Here is a 17016-nt window from a genome sequence, read left to right as displayed (position 1 = left end):
TCATTTATCTTGACCTGTTTTCGAAAATACATAGCAAAGACCAGGCAAGGTGGCTCACGCCTGTAATCCTAGCACTTTGGGAGGCCGAGGAGGGCGGATCACGAGGTCAGGAGATAGACACCATCCTGACCAACATGGTGAAACCCGTCTCTACTGAAAATGCAAAAAATTAGTTGGGCGTGGTGTGGCGCGAGCCTGTAATAACAGCTACCAGGAGGCTAAGGCAGGAGAGTCGCTCGAACTGGTGATGCGGAGGTTGCAGTGAGCCGGGATCTCACCACTACACTCCAGCCCTGGCGACAGAGCAAGAGTCTGTCTCCAAAAAAAAAAAAAAAAAAGGAAAATACGCGGCAGAATAAGGACAAAACTCACGCCCTTTTAAAAAGGCATCTCTTTGCCTTAAAAGGATGCAGTGATCCTTCCCTGGCAAAAATTAAAAAATAAAAAAACACAACTGCCTTGCGCTTTGATATTTACGGCCAGGCAGAGTCTGAGTGTCTTCCAAGAGCCGCCGGCAACAAAAACCGTGGAGCGCACGGTGCAAGTTGCTCACTCTGCCGCGGACTGCGAAAGGAGCAGAGCTGCGGGGCTCGGGCTGCAGCCTGCGGCCGCGCATTCCTGCGTCTGGCCGGCGGCGGGTTCTAAGGGTCGGCCCCGCCCGGCCCGCCCCCGCGGCTCCGTGCCACGCTCTGGCCGACGCGCTCGGGGTGGGGCCTCGCGGCCGGCGGAGTGCGGCCGGGGCTGCGCGGCGGTGATGAGAGCCTGCTGGGCGGCGCGCTCAGGCAGCGGGAGCCGCGCGCTGCGGCGCTGTAATCGGACACCAAGAGCGCTCGCCCACCGCGGCCGGCCACTTTCCATTCACTCTGAGGTGCTTGATTGAGCGACGCGGAGAAGGGCTCCGGGTGCCGCGGCTCCAGAGCGCTGAGATTCCTTTACAAAGAAACTCAGAGGACCGGGAAGAAAGAATTTCACCACTGGGACGTGCTGGAAATTACGGGCGTCTGGGAAAAGGACTGGAGACGCAAGCAAATTGATGACTTTTCCGTGCTGATTTCTTCCAACCTCGGTAAGCTAAACTGGCCGTTTTACGCATTACAAATTTAGCAAAAATATAACTTTTTGGGCCTGTATATTGACTTTTAATACATTGGTGTGCTCAAACCTGGACATTTTCTTAAGAGCACACGCGGTTTGTCAGGGAAGCCTTCCCCTTGCTGAGAGCCCTGCTCGAGTTGTTTCCTTAGGCTGTGACACCTGCGGAGAGTTTAAAGTTGAGTGTTACAGTGCCTTTCAAGGCACAATTGCTACAGAGGATATAAGAGAATTGTTTTCTTATGTGTTATTAGCTTCTGATCAGCAGAAGTGAAAACAAGAGGAACCTCTGTGTCTGAGTTAAAGGGAAGAAGTTGTACGATACTGTTGGGGAGGCGGGGGCATATTTAAGAACTTGGCTTTCAGTCTCGCACTCCTCATCACTAGGTAGGATGTAAATCAAATTGCCCTGTAGACCACTTCGTTTCATCTGCCATTGTATCCCCAGTATTATTCTTTGCAATTGGTGATACATGTCCTTTTGGGAAAAACAGATAAGGTAAGATGCCAATATGAAGAAAAAAAAAAAAAAAGAAAGAAAGAAAAAAAAGATGTGTTAATAATATCAGCTTGCTCAGTAAACATACAAAGTTTAGGCATATTAATAGCTTTTTTCTTTTGGCTTTAACTATAAAGTCAACAGAACCAAGGGACAAATTATTAAGGGAAAGTCACCCATAAAATCAGTTTCCTACTAAGTTAATTTAGGGATGACAGGGTGAAGAGGTTGTGGAAGCAGGAAGAAACTGTTTCTTTTGAAAATTACCAACACAAACATCTCTAGAGTTTCCCCCATCTGTGTGGTAAAAGAAACATACAATTTCATTTCTAACTCTCGTAACGTATGCACCACCTAGGAAATCTACTTACAATTTTTCTTTAAAATAGCATATTCCATTTAATTCTTTTTATTCTGTATTAATGAAGCTGTCTTTTTCAATTGTTAGTGGCACTTAACAAGAAGTTAATAATTTTGTCGATGAAATTTTAATTTGAAAAGTCAAATGATGACTTGTTGTAACCTGTAAAAATAAATTTCTTTATTGGACTGTTGGGTCATTTTATCGTATAATTGTGGTGGAATCAAAATGATTGCATTTCTTTTATGGTCCTGAGTTTATTTTACATGATGTGGCCACTAGAGCTCCCGTAGATTTATGGAAACACATTATCTGACCATCCTTGGGATTCAGATATTAGTTAATAGCATGTATCAATTTTATATCTATAGTTTCAAGCAGTGACACTTGTCTCTTTGATTCATCTCTGGGTATTTTGACAACCCACTTTCTGGTTGATTTATTTAAAATATACATCGGTGGATACATGGCTCACTGGATTGCTTACCACTAGGTCATTGGTTTGAATTTGGCACAAGTCTATGGTTACCTCATCTGCATCATTTAACAGCTGTCTGCTGGTCATCAGGATAAAATGGCAGATAACTGATTCCAGTGACATTAGTGATCAAGGATTGAGCACACAGATTTATGTATGGAAACACTATTTCAGAGACAATTACTCTAAAAGAGCTAATGACTATGGAAGTGAGTAGGTCCACATGAATGTTCATGTGGGATTTTGTTACTGCTGTTCTGTTAGTGGGGGGAAAGAGTTCTCATCCAGTTATAGTCTATTAGCACAATTCTGTTCAAGTCTTTTTAATGTAATGGATTTCTAGAGGGAAGATCTGTTCAAATACTGGGCTTAACTTCAGGTATCAATGCTTTTTCTCACTGCTTTGTTCTGTTTCGATGGTAGCATCATTTTGCTCAAAGATGAAAGTTTGTCTTGTTGCTGACTTCCAGACACAAATGAATTAAATCCACACTTTCACATCTGAGAAGCAAAGACACAGCACCTCCTACTGTTTGCATTACTGTAAAAGTTCAGGTGGCTCTTCTGTGAATAGGGTGTTTTGTGTAGGTTACTGTTTTTTTCTACTCCTAAAATGTGAAATGAGATATAACGAACTTGTTATCTCTCTCTTAAAGGTATTTTCCCTTGGATATTAACTTGCATATCTGAAGAAATGGCATTCCGAGCAATTTGCGTGTTGGTTGGAGTATTTATTTGTTCTATCTGTGTAAAAGGATCTTCCCAGCCCCAAGCAAGAGTTTATTTAACATTTGATGGTAAGAGAGTTGATAAACACTCTGGGAAAAATGTTATTTTTGATTTTGTTTTCTTCCTTATCCAGATTCAAAAATTAATGAAGGGTATAAAATATTACTGGACATTAATTTTAAAAATATTTACTGGGCTGTTTTTTGGAGGACAATGGCTATTTTAAGTGACTGGTTAATAGACAAAAACCCTCTGCTGGATTTGAGGCAATATTTCTGAAAATCCTTGTAGTATATGCTGCTTTTTGTAAAACAATTCTTCTGTGCTTGCCTGTGTACTCATGGGGGAGACGGGCAAGCTCAAAGCCTAGCATCTTTGATCTTACTATTCACCTGGTAATGTTAAGAAGTGGCGCCTTTATGCTAATCCTCAGCAGCAGAAAGAGCTATGCAAGTTTAATTACTAAAAAATTCTCCCAATTAATTTTTTGGGCATAAGTCGCAAAACTAGTTGCACCATGTGTTGTTCTAATGGTGTTTCTTCTTTTTCCACAAGGATTTCCTTAGATTGGCATAGTCCCCTAATTAATTGAAAAGGATCTAAAATAATAATTGGAAATATGCTTTTGATTGTTGTTGTATACAAATGTCCTCAGAAGCTTAGGGAAATGAGTGTGATTTCAAATTTTCACATACATAAAAGGTGCAAGGTCTTCTGAGGAAATGGTTTGTATGAGCTTTAATGTATACAGTTCAAAGGACTTACAGATGAATGATTTTGGTTAGTCAAGTAACCCATACTAATTGGACAGATGGAGTAAGACATGGATGAGGAACACCATCCTGGCAATCAAAGTCATTTATATTTTTATTACTTCTTTCAACTCTGTCTGCATAAACTTTAGTGTCATTGCGAATATTTTTTCTTTCACTTGATAAACAACATACTCTCAGACCTTCCTATAGCAAGTTGTCTCCGAAACTCTTTGTTGTCTCAAATTTCAAATAGTAGAATGAATGACTGACACTTATCAGTCAAATGGCTGTCCTGTTTTTTTTCTTTTTAAGTCACCAATGCTTCCTCCAAGGTCCTCATAAGCACTGAAGGAGCCATATTTGGAACTTAGAATGTATGAGCTTCTAATTGCTTCCTTAGCCTCCATGCCAGGCATTCCCCTTAAAACCCATAGCTATGCAGTTAAGTTGTGAAGAATGGAAATACAGACCCTTTGAAGTGTCCTTTTTTGCCCCTTTATTACTAAAGCATCTTATAGACTGCCCACAGGTTTCCTCCCAAGTTGAGAACTATGAAATACCTTTTCAAATGAAAAAGAAAAAGCGTTAAGAAGTAGTGCAATTTCCCCTCTATTTTCTATATTTTTCCTAGTATATATAGAGGTGCTGTGATCTAATAGATTGGATGTCTCTACCTGCTCTCTTTTCCATTGAAAATTAATCCAAACTTTTAATGTAAATATTAATAAAAAGTATGTCACCAGAGATAATGAACCAATTCTGTATTTGAAAAGGAAATTACAATTCATATTTTACAGAAGGAAATTACATAGTTTAATCTTTTAGAGCCAAACTTCAGAACTATGTAAGACAGTGACAGCTCTGCTATGCAGTGACTGGAAGTAATGATGGGATTTGAAATAATATATGCCTAATATTTTAAATGCTCTCAAACTCAAAACGGATTCTTTCAGAATAAGACTTTCCTTAATTTGTAACTTGTATAGAATATGACATGATGAGTTGTTGATCTCAAAGTTCTATAATGCCTGATATTTTGTTCTTCTCAAGAGTATTACGGATACTCTTAGGAAATGAGAGAAAGCAGAAATAATCAGAGAGATAGTAAATCACTTATTTTGAATACAGTTTAAAAGAGATTTATCAACAATGAGAATATATCTAATAAAATTCCACGATTTCTAACTCAATAATTTTAAACGTTCCTAAAATGAACTACATAGGCAAGGTATAGGAAAAGTATCAGACAAAAACAGTTGTCAAAATGTACAAATTTTAAACTTTAGTTCAATACAGTTTTCTTAGGAGATTTCACAGTGTATCTCCTTGAGATGCCTGTTTCAAATTTATTATTATTTAAAGTTTCTCATTAGTCAAATGATGACTTATCTGAGTATCATACTAAGTAGTTTCTTAAGTTTCCTCCAAAGTAGTTTATTCTCAACATCAAAATATAGAGCTTTGTATAGGGTTAATATGTTTAAGAATATATATATATTTAAAAACATATGACATACTTTTATTTCATATTTCTAAATTTCTATTACTGTTTTCCAATAAAAAATCAGAAACTGAAAGGTGTTTTGGGGAAATTCAGGTGGTTTCAAGTTGCATCATACAGAGGTTATTTGCATTACTTGTTTTATGTTTCTAAGCGCCTTTATATTATCTCCTAATTACTTTACCTCTTGGCTCTTTTGTCTTGAATTCTCCATCACTACAACTTGGTTCTCTGCTTGTCTCTCTCTGGGTGGAACTTGAGAAGAAACCACTTAGTCTTGCATTACTTCAGGTGCAATAAGCATCATAGTCAATTTTAAGGTGTGTAGGACAAGGAGTCTCTTCTCCCATCCACGTTCCATTCCTTTTCCTTGTGGTGAAATAATGGAGTGATAACATTTGTAAAACAGTGATTTACAGATTTGCCTTCTCTAATGATCTAGGGCAAGGTCAACCAGTTGGTCATCAGTCCTGTGGGAGAATGTACCTCTGATGTTATTAATTAGTTACATTTGTACTACTTGCATCTTCTATGTTGAGACCTGTAACTTCTAATAGATACTTTCTTTTGTAATTTGTCTAAATCTCATTTGGTGCCCAATAGCTTTGCAAATGAATTTAAGGTTCACATAAATTACTTTTAGTTTAAGTTTTTCCGTAGTTAATATTGGCCAATCTTCCAGCTTATGGCTGATGTTTACATTTACATTTGCATATGCATGATAGTGGTTTAAAAACAGAAAACTGACTGTGAGTTTTGAATTGGAAATGGATATTTTATGAGTAAACACTAGCCTTGCATAGGATTACTTGTTTTTACTTTACTTTTTTTTTTTTTTTTTTTTTTTTTTGAGACGGAATCTTGCTCTGTCACCCAGCCTGGAGTTGAATGGTGAGATTTTTGCTTACTGCAACCCCCGCCTCCCAAGTTCAAGCGATTCTCCTGCCTCAGCCTCCTGAGTAGCTGGGATTACGGGCACATGACACCATGCCTGGCTAATTTTTTTACTTTTAGTAGAGACAAGGCTTCACCACATTGGCCTGGCTGGTCTCAGCCTCATTGGCCTGTCTAGTCTTGAACATCCACCCATCACAGTCTCCCAAATTGCTGGGATTACAGGTGTGAGCCACCATGCCTGGCCCTGTTTTTTCGTTTATTTACTTTGTGACTCATTTTCCATTTTGTCTGTGCTGAATTTTTAGTAATAAAACTGCCAAACTCCAGGTCATTGACAGTATATAAATGAAAGACTATAAATTATTAAACATCTTTTAATGTCAGCTTCAACAAATAAAAGAACCCCTGTGAACTAATGAACTAAGCCCAAAAGCTGAATTGTTATTGGACAATAAATTCAAAATAATAAATTGCCTCTTTATGAACTCTGGTAGCATTAACATTACAAGGCACATTTGTTGAAATAGTTTGTGTTGTGGTTGCCCAAGAAATGAAAATAAAAGCAATTGTTCTTGATTTCTCCATTAATCTTGGAAGATGCTTACACTGGCTGTATTGAATCTCCTCAGAACTAAATACTGAGAAGTATTTAGTTCTCAGATGTGTGTTACTGCATTTTCTTTTAAGTCTCCTTATGATGGTTTCAGTTAAGTGTGACTGAAATATTTTGAAGCACACATAAGTGTTTTAATAAACCCAAACTCAAGGGGTGTTCTGTGAATAAAAAAGTTCCCTCTACTTTCCCCCTTGTGAGAGTTTAACTGAACTCAGCAAAGGATTGATGAATTCAGTGTGAGTTGGACATTACCTAAAATGTAGAAGTCTAGAATACAGTCACACTAAATTTGTGAAGTAAAGCAGCAAGTTAAAAACTGTTATAAAATACAATTACAATGGAAGACGAGAAGAATTGCAAAGACGTATAGCCTCGTATGTCTATTTTCCTCTATAACACGTATTGATTTAGGACTCTGGTAGTCAAAATAAAACAAAGTCTCTAGTAGGCTTAAATTGGAGGGAGGAAATTTTATTGCAAAGAATGTCTCTTGAAAATACTAGGATAAAATGTATTACATTGATATGCTATGAATTTCTTTTAGAAAATTTTTAGAAAAATGTGTGAGCCTATATTTTTCTGTTTAAAAAAGTAATTACTATTCCAGGTGAAGTTTATCAGATTCGAGTAAGCTTGATTCTGTTGCCAAGAAATGATATGTGTTAAGCCATTCAGAGGCATAAGTTCCCTACAACTGGGAGCAAAGAAGGAATGCTTTAGTGTTCTGAAATTAGAAGAGTGAGCTTGAGTGTTACGTTAATTGGTAATACAACCAACGCAGTTTCATTAAAAGAACAAATGTGTCCTATTCTATGGATTAACCGTAGGCATGCCTAAACATATGTTTAATTAAATTAAACTCTTTATCAAATGAAGATGGTGCACATGATCCTAGATAGCTTATTTTAAATTTGTTTACATGTTGATCATATATGTTGATATGTTCATGTGTATTGCTAAAACCATGTTACATAGCCTTTATTTGCAATTTTGATTTAGGAAATATATCTAGAACCAAAGTTATACATTTTTACATTCTTCCTAGGTGTATACTACTTTTTGTCTTCTTTGTTTCAAAATAGTTTTGGTAATTTACTTATATTAGTTATAATAATCACTAACATCAATACTGCCTTTGTGACAGCCATTTCTGTAGCTACCATGAGAATTAGTTTTAAGATCTACAAAGATCAGAATGAGAGGAAAAGAATGTTTTCTCAGTAAGGTATGCTGTAAACTTATCATGTTAAATGTATCACTCTAGAATTTTACATTTCTCTTAGAACATCAAACCTGCCTGAGAATGAAATAAAATTCATTCTTTATAACATCCCCAATTCCCCCTTTAATTTATGATTTATCAAGGTGAAGATGAGAGGAATTATCTCTCTGGAACATGTTTATTTTGTTGCTGTAAGTGAGATCTCGCTTTGTGCTTATGTGAGCAAGTCAATGCTTAGATAGATAACTATAGAAAAACGAGAATTCACTCTCCTCATTTCACTATGCAAATTTATCAGCGTTTACTCTCCATAGATTCACTGTACCTTGCACTCTCTCTTAAACAAAAGATTCCGATGTTCTTTTTCATGGATATCATTCATTGCATTAAAAACATAGCATTGAAACACACTTATTTTTTTCATTTCACAAACATCTTTTATATCACAAGGTACAAAAGAACTATCGCTTTGGTTTTTAGTTCCATTACTGTTAAAAAGCATTGGGAGATAGAGCTGTGAGCTTTGGGCAAATTCCAGGACTCCTTTGCCTGCTGCATTTTCATTTATATGTTACGGAAGACCTCTGTTGTTAAGCAAAACACATTTAAAAGCAAGGAATAGAAAGGTAAGATATTTTCTAGCTCAGAGTATGTGTTGGCAAGAAGAGCACATGGAAGGCAGAACTAAGTGCTGAGCCGTGTGCTATTTTAGGGTTGCACTAGCCATGGAACAATTTGCTGAGCTGTAAAAGATGACAAGTATGTTCTACATTTTAAGTCGCGTGCTTTTCAGAAACAATCATTTCAACCCATCCTCCTTATCCAGTGGGAATGAGCTGCCTTTAAGCGCTCAATAGGGATATGTTACTTCTGCAAGGCACTTTTTAACTTTTCAAATAACTTCTGTATTACTTAATTTATTATAGAATGCCTATGAAGTAGGTTGGCATGGAGGCTGAAGCGCTTGGTTAAGGTGCTACAGCTTGACGGTGACATTGACGAGACTAAAAGACAGAATGATGTAAGAAGAGAAAAATTAATTATGAGCAGTGCTTGTATAGAGTCAGAGACACCCTGCAAATGTATATTACAAAATCTGCAGAAATGCAAGGCTATTAATATGAATATTAGCAAACTTGCTTCATGCTATTTCTTACCCAAGTATGCATAACACTGTAGCTTTAACATGCCTTCCATTTTTAATTAACTGCTGATTTTCAGCAATAATTTGAGGATCATTATATATCAGGCTTTAAATCTGTTTAACACCATATTTTAAGTGCCTCTCAATTCTCTTTGCAAAGATTTAGGCAATACATAGATAAGAATAATTTATATTTTCATTTATCTCTAATTCATGCAAATTAATGAACACATTGGTCTTGTCTTGCCTTCCCCAAGTTACTGCTTTTGTAGTCAGGAGCTCATTTGATGTGCTGTGTACATCAGGATTCCATATTCCCCTTAGTCAATCCCTAGGATATTCTATTCTGCTCATTTTGTATTGCCTTAGAGTGAAAAACCCATTAAAATAATCTTATGTTCTGGTTTGAATTGATGCCACTGGAAATGCTAAATATTCTTGCCTTACTCAACTTTAACACTTGCTAGAATTTAACATTCTTGATAATAAAAGTATAAAATATTCTACCTAATTAATTTCTAAATTATTACCTTAGTAAAACTATTTTCTGGTAAAAATGATCAGGTACCAAAAAGATTGCTCTTATATTCAATCTTATTTATAATGTAATGGCCAACGTCCAGTCTCTAGTCTGTATGGAATAGATAAACCCAGTGAGTTACAGCAAAATAATTTTACAGACGATTTCTCTTCCTCAGAGAGGGGAGTCAGACTGTTGATCCAGCAAAAAGAAAACCTTAACTCCATGTAGAATTAATAGCTCTAAAGAAGCAACTTCTAAATTTTTTTAGGAAAAACTTACTTCCTTTGAGATTTTTACTTTCAACAGTCAGAATGAATTATGGAGAGAGGATATATATCTGACTAAAAATAAATGCATAACGTACACACACATACACACACATCATCATCATCATCATCTATGAGTAAAAACCCATTATGCTTTGATACCGTTTTAGTCTTTCCTAAGTGTATATTCTCTTGTATATTCATATAACAAAAACTGTTAAGTCAGAAAAAAGCTGTTGTATTCCTGGTATCATTTTAAATGCATTATTTATGATTTCTTACTTTACATTTATGAATAACTACAGATTTATAATTATATAATTAGATCATTAGTTTGGTGAACACTTTAGTACTTAAAACATTTTTGTAACAGTTATGTAGTGACAGCTTTTAGTGCAAGCAAGCTGAGGGCCAGGACAAGAAACTGGTGACTCGTGTATTTGAGCCCTGTCTCCCTCCCATTTTTCTGTCAGCTAGTAATAGTGAGAACAAAATGACTTGTTGAATAGCAACCTGCAAAAAGGAAGTAATCCATCCCTAGCACAGATAACAGGAATGTAAAGGGAGTGAATGGGGCACATAATATTTAAAGGCATCAGTAAGATAAATACCTAAATTTGCTCTCTACGCTTGCCTTTTTTTCTCAGCCAGCAAAGTCTTGCAACCCAAGTTGCTAGTGTTACTGTAGTTAGCATCAATTGCCAAAGAGCGAGCAGAATCTCAATGATAGCATATGAAATATAAACTTCAATTATGTGCCTCAGTTTTCCAAAATCCTCATTTCACAAAAATTAAATGAGAAAAGACATTTTCTCTTTTGTAAATAGACATAATTTATAGAAACTGTGTGAAGTACACCAAGCTGGCGCTTCATTCATCACTGAAATTTGATAATGAACACAATGGGTCTGAAGATTTTAAGAGAGCAAGAACAAAATTAGAAACTGAGAGCATGGAGAGTTAAACACTCTGGTAGGTCTTGCTTGACCTTCCTTGTCATCTAGTCAAGTAGAAGTCATATATGTGATTACGGTTTATTTTAAATGAGACTATTACATGTAAAAAGACAATTCCAATACAACTATAATTCTCAACCCAGGGATCTCTTATTTAATGGAGTTAGTGAGTAGTAGCAAAGTGGTTATACAATGGGTTTGTATAAATATTATACAAATGATATTTTTCTATTGAATTTCATTGCATTATTAGAGTCCAGGTGTATACAAACCATTCAATAGCCTGAACTGAACAACTTTTAGTAAAGAAACTTAACAGGATTGTAAGGCATGCAGAAGTTTGGATATGGTGTGGTGAATACTTGGGAGCCTTTTAAGTAACTTGTCTGTCCTCAGATAGTTGTACACTAGTTATCATAACTCAAGCAAAAGAAAAACCTTATGACTTAAATTACCCCTTGATTTGAAAAGAATTACTGGATAATTTAATTTGTGTCAGTTGCCAGTTAGAGACCTAAGTATTCTCTAAACAACCTAGTTCTGTATTCATAACTAAACATTATTGTATACTAATGATGCAGTCCATAGGAAGAGATTGGAGCCTCATTGGTATTATTAGGAATCTGACGTTAAATAGACCACCCTTTATAAAAGCAATCTTTCTGGCATCAAAAGCCTCCAATTTGGTTGGTCCATCCAGCCAGATTGTCGCTCCATAAATTCAGGCTCAAGGGCTTTTTCCTTTCTCCCGAACAGTAATACTCAAAACATTCCAAGAGACCAGAACATTAATCAGGAATAAAACAATGAGTGTATTATCATCACCAAAAGAGCATTTTGATTTTATTAGAAGAAACCAATTAAGATGTTATTTTCAAGCAAAGGGCTTGGCATGGCTTCAGAAAGTTACTTTCCGGAGTGGCGCAGGGGTTTAGCTGGCACAAAGAGCAGATCTTTAGCTTAGAGTTTTGACAGCTTTAATGCACATGCGACTGGAATTTTTTTTTCTTTAAGCTGATTCTTTTAAAAGCCATGCTTCCTGCCACTGTTTAACATAATTGCATCAATCCTATTTTCCATTAGTAGTCAAAACCTGCTGATATGACTGGAGTTTTAAAACCTTTGTGTAGAAATCTAATTATGTAAAATTTTTTCAGAGGGAACTGATAGTATGATCTATGCAGCTGTGTTTTCTATTTTGATATCTAAAGTACAGTAAGCACAAGATTCTTTATGCTAGCGTTATAACTGTTGGTTATTTCTTTAGTTATATCGACAACAGTGGTATAATTAATTTTCTATTATAGAAGAAAAAACATTCAGTAATCTTTACTCTGTGGAAGAAAAAGCAGCATTTACCTCTTGGCTACAAAATAATGAAACATTCTGGCTTCAGGCGAAAGGAAATGCTTGCCTCTCTCCTTATTATATCTATAATATTCCTGTCTCTTTTATAATGCTTTCATTTTCAACAGCTCTTCTGCATAGAATATTTTATAATGATCTACCTTAGTTTATTTCATCTTACATCTACCTTCTATATTTCTGATATATATTCAAAACTTTTAATATGCATAATTGTATATAGATATTTCTTGATATCTTACATTTATTTTCCCTTCTCCCCTCTTTTTTTCTTTTCTTTTTTACTGACATGAGAAAAAGGTTATCAAGCTTAGCTTGGAATTATTCATGAAATGGTAAAAGCTTTAGAGCCCAGGTGCTGATGGAATGTATAGCAAGAATGTAGTTAAAGGTGGCCGAGAGTTAAGATGTGTCATTTATTTGTGCTATGGAGATGAAATTACCTCTGCAATAACCATCTTTGGTTTGCAGATTTTACAATATTTGATAGTAAGGCTTAGTTTTAACCTTTTGTAATACTGCTTCTGGGTAAAAAGAATATTAGATTTTTAATAACTAAAGATAAATTTGCCGAGGTCCATTAATAGCATAGACATTTTTCAAGATATGTATCTGTATGAATTTCCAACAGTATAAATTTTGTTCGTCTTCCAGTGGAAATAGGAAAATCTAGTTAGAATTGATTGTTGGTGAATGATGGATCAATAAGAGGAAAAAAGCTTTTAGGCCTTTTTATAAAGATTGTCATGTCCACTTGTCTCTTCTTCTTTTGCTCTCTACTCACCCACCTTCCTTACAGAGAGATTTTATTCAATTTAAAAAAGCACACCCCAAAACTACATTTAATTCCCTGACTCTGTTACAGGGTCTAGCTCGTTACAATGCTGTGTGCATCTCTGGGCACAAAGACAAGTGTGGCGTGAATTTGGTCCTCAGCAGCCACCTACAGTGGTAAGCAGGATAAGCCAACCACGTAAATATTACACCAGGCAAACCCTGATGCATACCATGAAAGGGGCACAGACACCTCACAAAACGTGACATTTTAAAAATGAAAAATATGTTAAACTAGTTTAGAGCATCAGCTTTAAACCCATTGTAGGCATTCATCATTTTGCTAGCAGGGATTAGCTTATCATAGTTATAAACTGGATTGACAGGGGAATTAAGTTGAAATGCCAAGGATGAGCTTATTACACTTGCACTTACTGCAATGGTCTCCAAGCCTCTGGGTCAAAATGCTTTTGTTGATTTTGTCTTGTTTCTTTACCTCCAAATTCCCAACAGTGTCTGTAACTGTGCAGAGTCATTATGACTGCCTGACTGATGACTAGGCTGACTTCTAATTGTCAAATTAAATCCAAATGGCCAGAGCATTTAAAATCCTAAACTGTCTGTAGTCTTGGTAGGGGTCTCTGTCTCTGTCTCTGTCTCCCTACCTCCCTCTTCCCGCCACCCCCCCAAAATTGGCCATAATTGAGGGTTACAGCAAAGGCATGAAGGAGGCTATTTTAAATATCAGAAGTTCAAAACAACATTATCTCAAGAAATGTCTTTCTTGACAGATTACGTACCCAAAGTTCAGAAGTTTTTTTTCTCTGTACTTTCATTTTCATCAGAAGTTTGCCACCCTATCATAAGGCCACAAGGCTTGAACTCAGAAGAAAATTAGCACCAAGATTCAGAAAATTCAGGAAAAATAGAGCCCTGTAATTCTGAGTTTTTGGAATGAGTGGTGAGATTAAACCTGAGACCCTAGAACAGTGATTCTCAACCTTGGCTATGCATTATATAGAAGCTTTAAAAAATGCTGATGCCAAGGCCATACCCCGGACCAATTCAGTCAGTCTCTCTAGGGATGGCACTAATGTTGTAAAACTGTCCCAGGTGACTGTAACCTACTGTGATATTTAGAAGCCACTTTCCCTAAGTACTTAAATGCAGTTTCTGTTCCTCAACATGAAAGGGTCAGGGAACTCCTTTTAATAGTAAAAGAGAACACTGTTCAATCTAGTGTTCCAGTGGTTTTCAGGTTATAGTCAATACTAAAAATTAAAATTTCACCCCTTTACTCAACAACTGAGATTCTCAAAGCCAGATAAATCATCATCAGTGTAGTGGTAATGCAGTTTGAGTGTCTACAACTCACTAAGAGTGAACAAATCCCCTTCACTTCTGTGTGGAATGTAAAGACCCATTTCAAAACCATGCTTCAGAAAATTATGTTCTATTTTTTAGATCTTTTGTATTTTAAAACATAATGACATCTCAGTAAGAATCTCAACAACTTGAAAAGGCATTTAGGCCAGGCATGATGGCTCAGGCCTGTAATCCCAGCACTTTGGGAGGCTGAGGCAGGTGGATCACTTGAGGCCAAGACTTCAAGACCAGCCTACTCAACATGGTGAAACGTAGTCTCTACTAAAATTACAAAAATTAGCCAGGTGTGGTGGTGCACACCTATAGTCCCAGCTACTGAAGAGGCTGAGACATGAGAATCACTTGAACCTAGGAGGTGGAGGTTGCAGTGAGCCGAGATCGTGCCGCTGTACTCTAAGAGTGCTACTCTGTTAAAATAAAATAAAATAAAATAGGCCTTTAGATTACATTGGTTACATTATCAGGCGTAACATACAGGGGATTAAATGCAGGTTTTTGTAATAGATGCCCTCTGTGTCTAACGGTGGGATAGCAGGCTTTCTAAAAGAGGAAGAAGCGATAGTGGTGGTAGGGGTGGGAGGAGTGGGGGTAGAAGACAGGGAAGGCTTCCTCTCACTCACAAACCTTGTCACTTATGGAAATGGGAGCAGGTTCTGGCTTGTTTATGGTTGTTTCTCTGTATATCTTTTTTTTTCTAGCCTTTTAAATGATGTGTGATACATAGTAGATATTTAACACACTTGTGTACTGCACAATGATGTTTCTATGGAGAAAGACCACATATATAATGGTAGTCCCATAAGTTTGATTTTTATTTATTTATTTTTTTTTTGAGAAAGAGTCTTGCTCTGTCACCCAGACTGGAGTGCAGTGGTGCAGTCTCAGCTCACGGCAACCTCCACCTCCTGAGTTCAAGTGATTCTCCTGTCTCAGCCTCCTGAGTAGCTGGGATCGCAGACGTGTGCAACCGCACCTGGCTAGTTTTTGTATTTTCAGTAGAGACGGGGGTTTCACCATGTTGGCCAGGCCAGTCTTGAACTCCTGACCTTAGGTGATCTGCCTGCCTCGGCTTCCCAAAGTGCTGGGATTACAGGTGTGAGCTACTGCGCCTGGCCCCATAAGATTATAATACTGTATTTTTACTGTACCTTTCCTATGTTTAGATATGTTTAGATATACAAATGCCACTGTGTTATGGTTGCCTACAGTATTCAGTACAGTAACGTGCTGTACAGGTTTGTAGCTAGGAGCAACAGGCTGCAGCATATAGCCTAGGCATGTAGTAAGAGATACCATCTAGGTTTGTGTAAGTTGAATATGTGATGTTCGCACAATGACAAAATTTTCACATCTCAGAACATACCTTCATCGTTAAGGGATGTGTGACTATAAATACTTGAAAGGGAAGGAATGAATGAGTTTTATCTGTATTAGGAGGGTGGCAGAGGTAGAGCAGAAAGAACCAAAATAGTGGATCATACCTTTTCAGGGCTCTCAGCTCCAGGATCATTAGGTGCCAGTAATTCAGAGGGCTTATGCTCTTACCCTTCTTTTTAGCAAATAATCTTGGCTTAGGTCTCTGCCCTTTGTACTATAATCCTACTGTTTTCATATAGGCGAAAAGCCATGGGCTAATGGCTGATGATTCTGCTTTAGTATACTCAACAATACACAAGGAAAAGTACAAACACCCTTGGTCCTCTAGAAATAAACCTGGGATTTCATTGAGGAATGTTGGAAACTTCACTGGAGCCTGGAAATGGGAACAAGACTGCCCCTGCTATTATGAGTTAGAAGTCATATATTGTTTTAGTATGATGTTGTGGTGTCGTGATTACATTAGATTTGCTATTAGATGAATCAATAATGTTAGCCTTGAATAAATGGATAGCTGAAAAATTCATTTGGACAATGGAAATTTGTAGTTGTTTATGTGATCAATTTAATATTTGTACTTTTTCAGGAACATAACTTTTCCTCAGTTATATGAGAGGTTAACTTTGTTTTAAAATGCACAGCTAGATGCTTTCGTTAGTTTGTAAACATAGCTACATATTTACAATTGAAAAATATTTGTAGGGAAACAACTGTGTGATATGAGGTAGAAATAAGAGGTCTTATGGATACGTCAATAATAAACAGAGCACAAGTTGAGTGCTTAGGTCCTTATCGCACCATTGCACTCCAGCTTGGGCAACAGAGCGAGACTCTGTCTCAAAAACAAAAAAAAAAAAAAAAAAAGAAAAGAAAATTTTCAGTGTTGGCTGGAAAGAATATGTCATCTTTACTTGTTCTTATTAAAACATGAAGGCCGGGTGGTGCAGTGGCTCATGCCTGTAATCCCAACATTTTGAAAGGTGGAGATAGGCAGATACTAGCTGAGTGCGGTGGTGCACACCTGTAGTCCCAACTACCCAGGAGGCTGAGGTAGGAGGATCACTTGAGCCTGTGA

At 36.9% G+C, this 17016-nt stretch overlaps 1 protein-coding gene across 1 annotated transcript in view; it reads left to right on the top strand.

Moving 5' to 3' along the window:
• The first annotated feature begins 566 nt into the window (after positions 1-566).
• The window catches only part of SEMA3C (semaphorin 3C), a 181337-nt gene continuing 164887 nt past the window's right edge, over positions 567-17016 (top strand). Inside the window, exons 1-2 of the mRNA XM_032276442.1 lie at positions 567-1066; positions 3087-3227. Coding sequence (XP_032132333.1) covers positions 3125-3227 — 103 coding nt within the window. The 5' untranslated portion in view covers positions 567-1066; positions 3087-3124. The remainder of the gene's footprint in view (positions 1067-3086; positions 3228-17016) is intronic.

This window comes from Sapajus apella, unplaced genomic scaffold (genome assembly GCF_009761245.1).
Source record: "Sapajus apella isolate SASKATOON/1434 unplaced genomic scaffold, GSC_monkey_1.0 scaffold7, whole genome shotgun sequence".
Taxonomy (NCBI): Eukaryota; Metazoa; Chordata; class Mammalia; order Primates; family Cebidae; genus Sapajus; species Sapajus apella.
The sequence above is the reverse complement of the archived record's forward strand: the minus strand, read 5'-3'. Positions and strand labels throughout refer to the sequence as shown.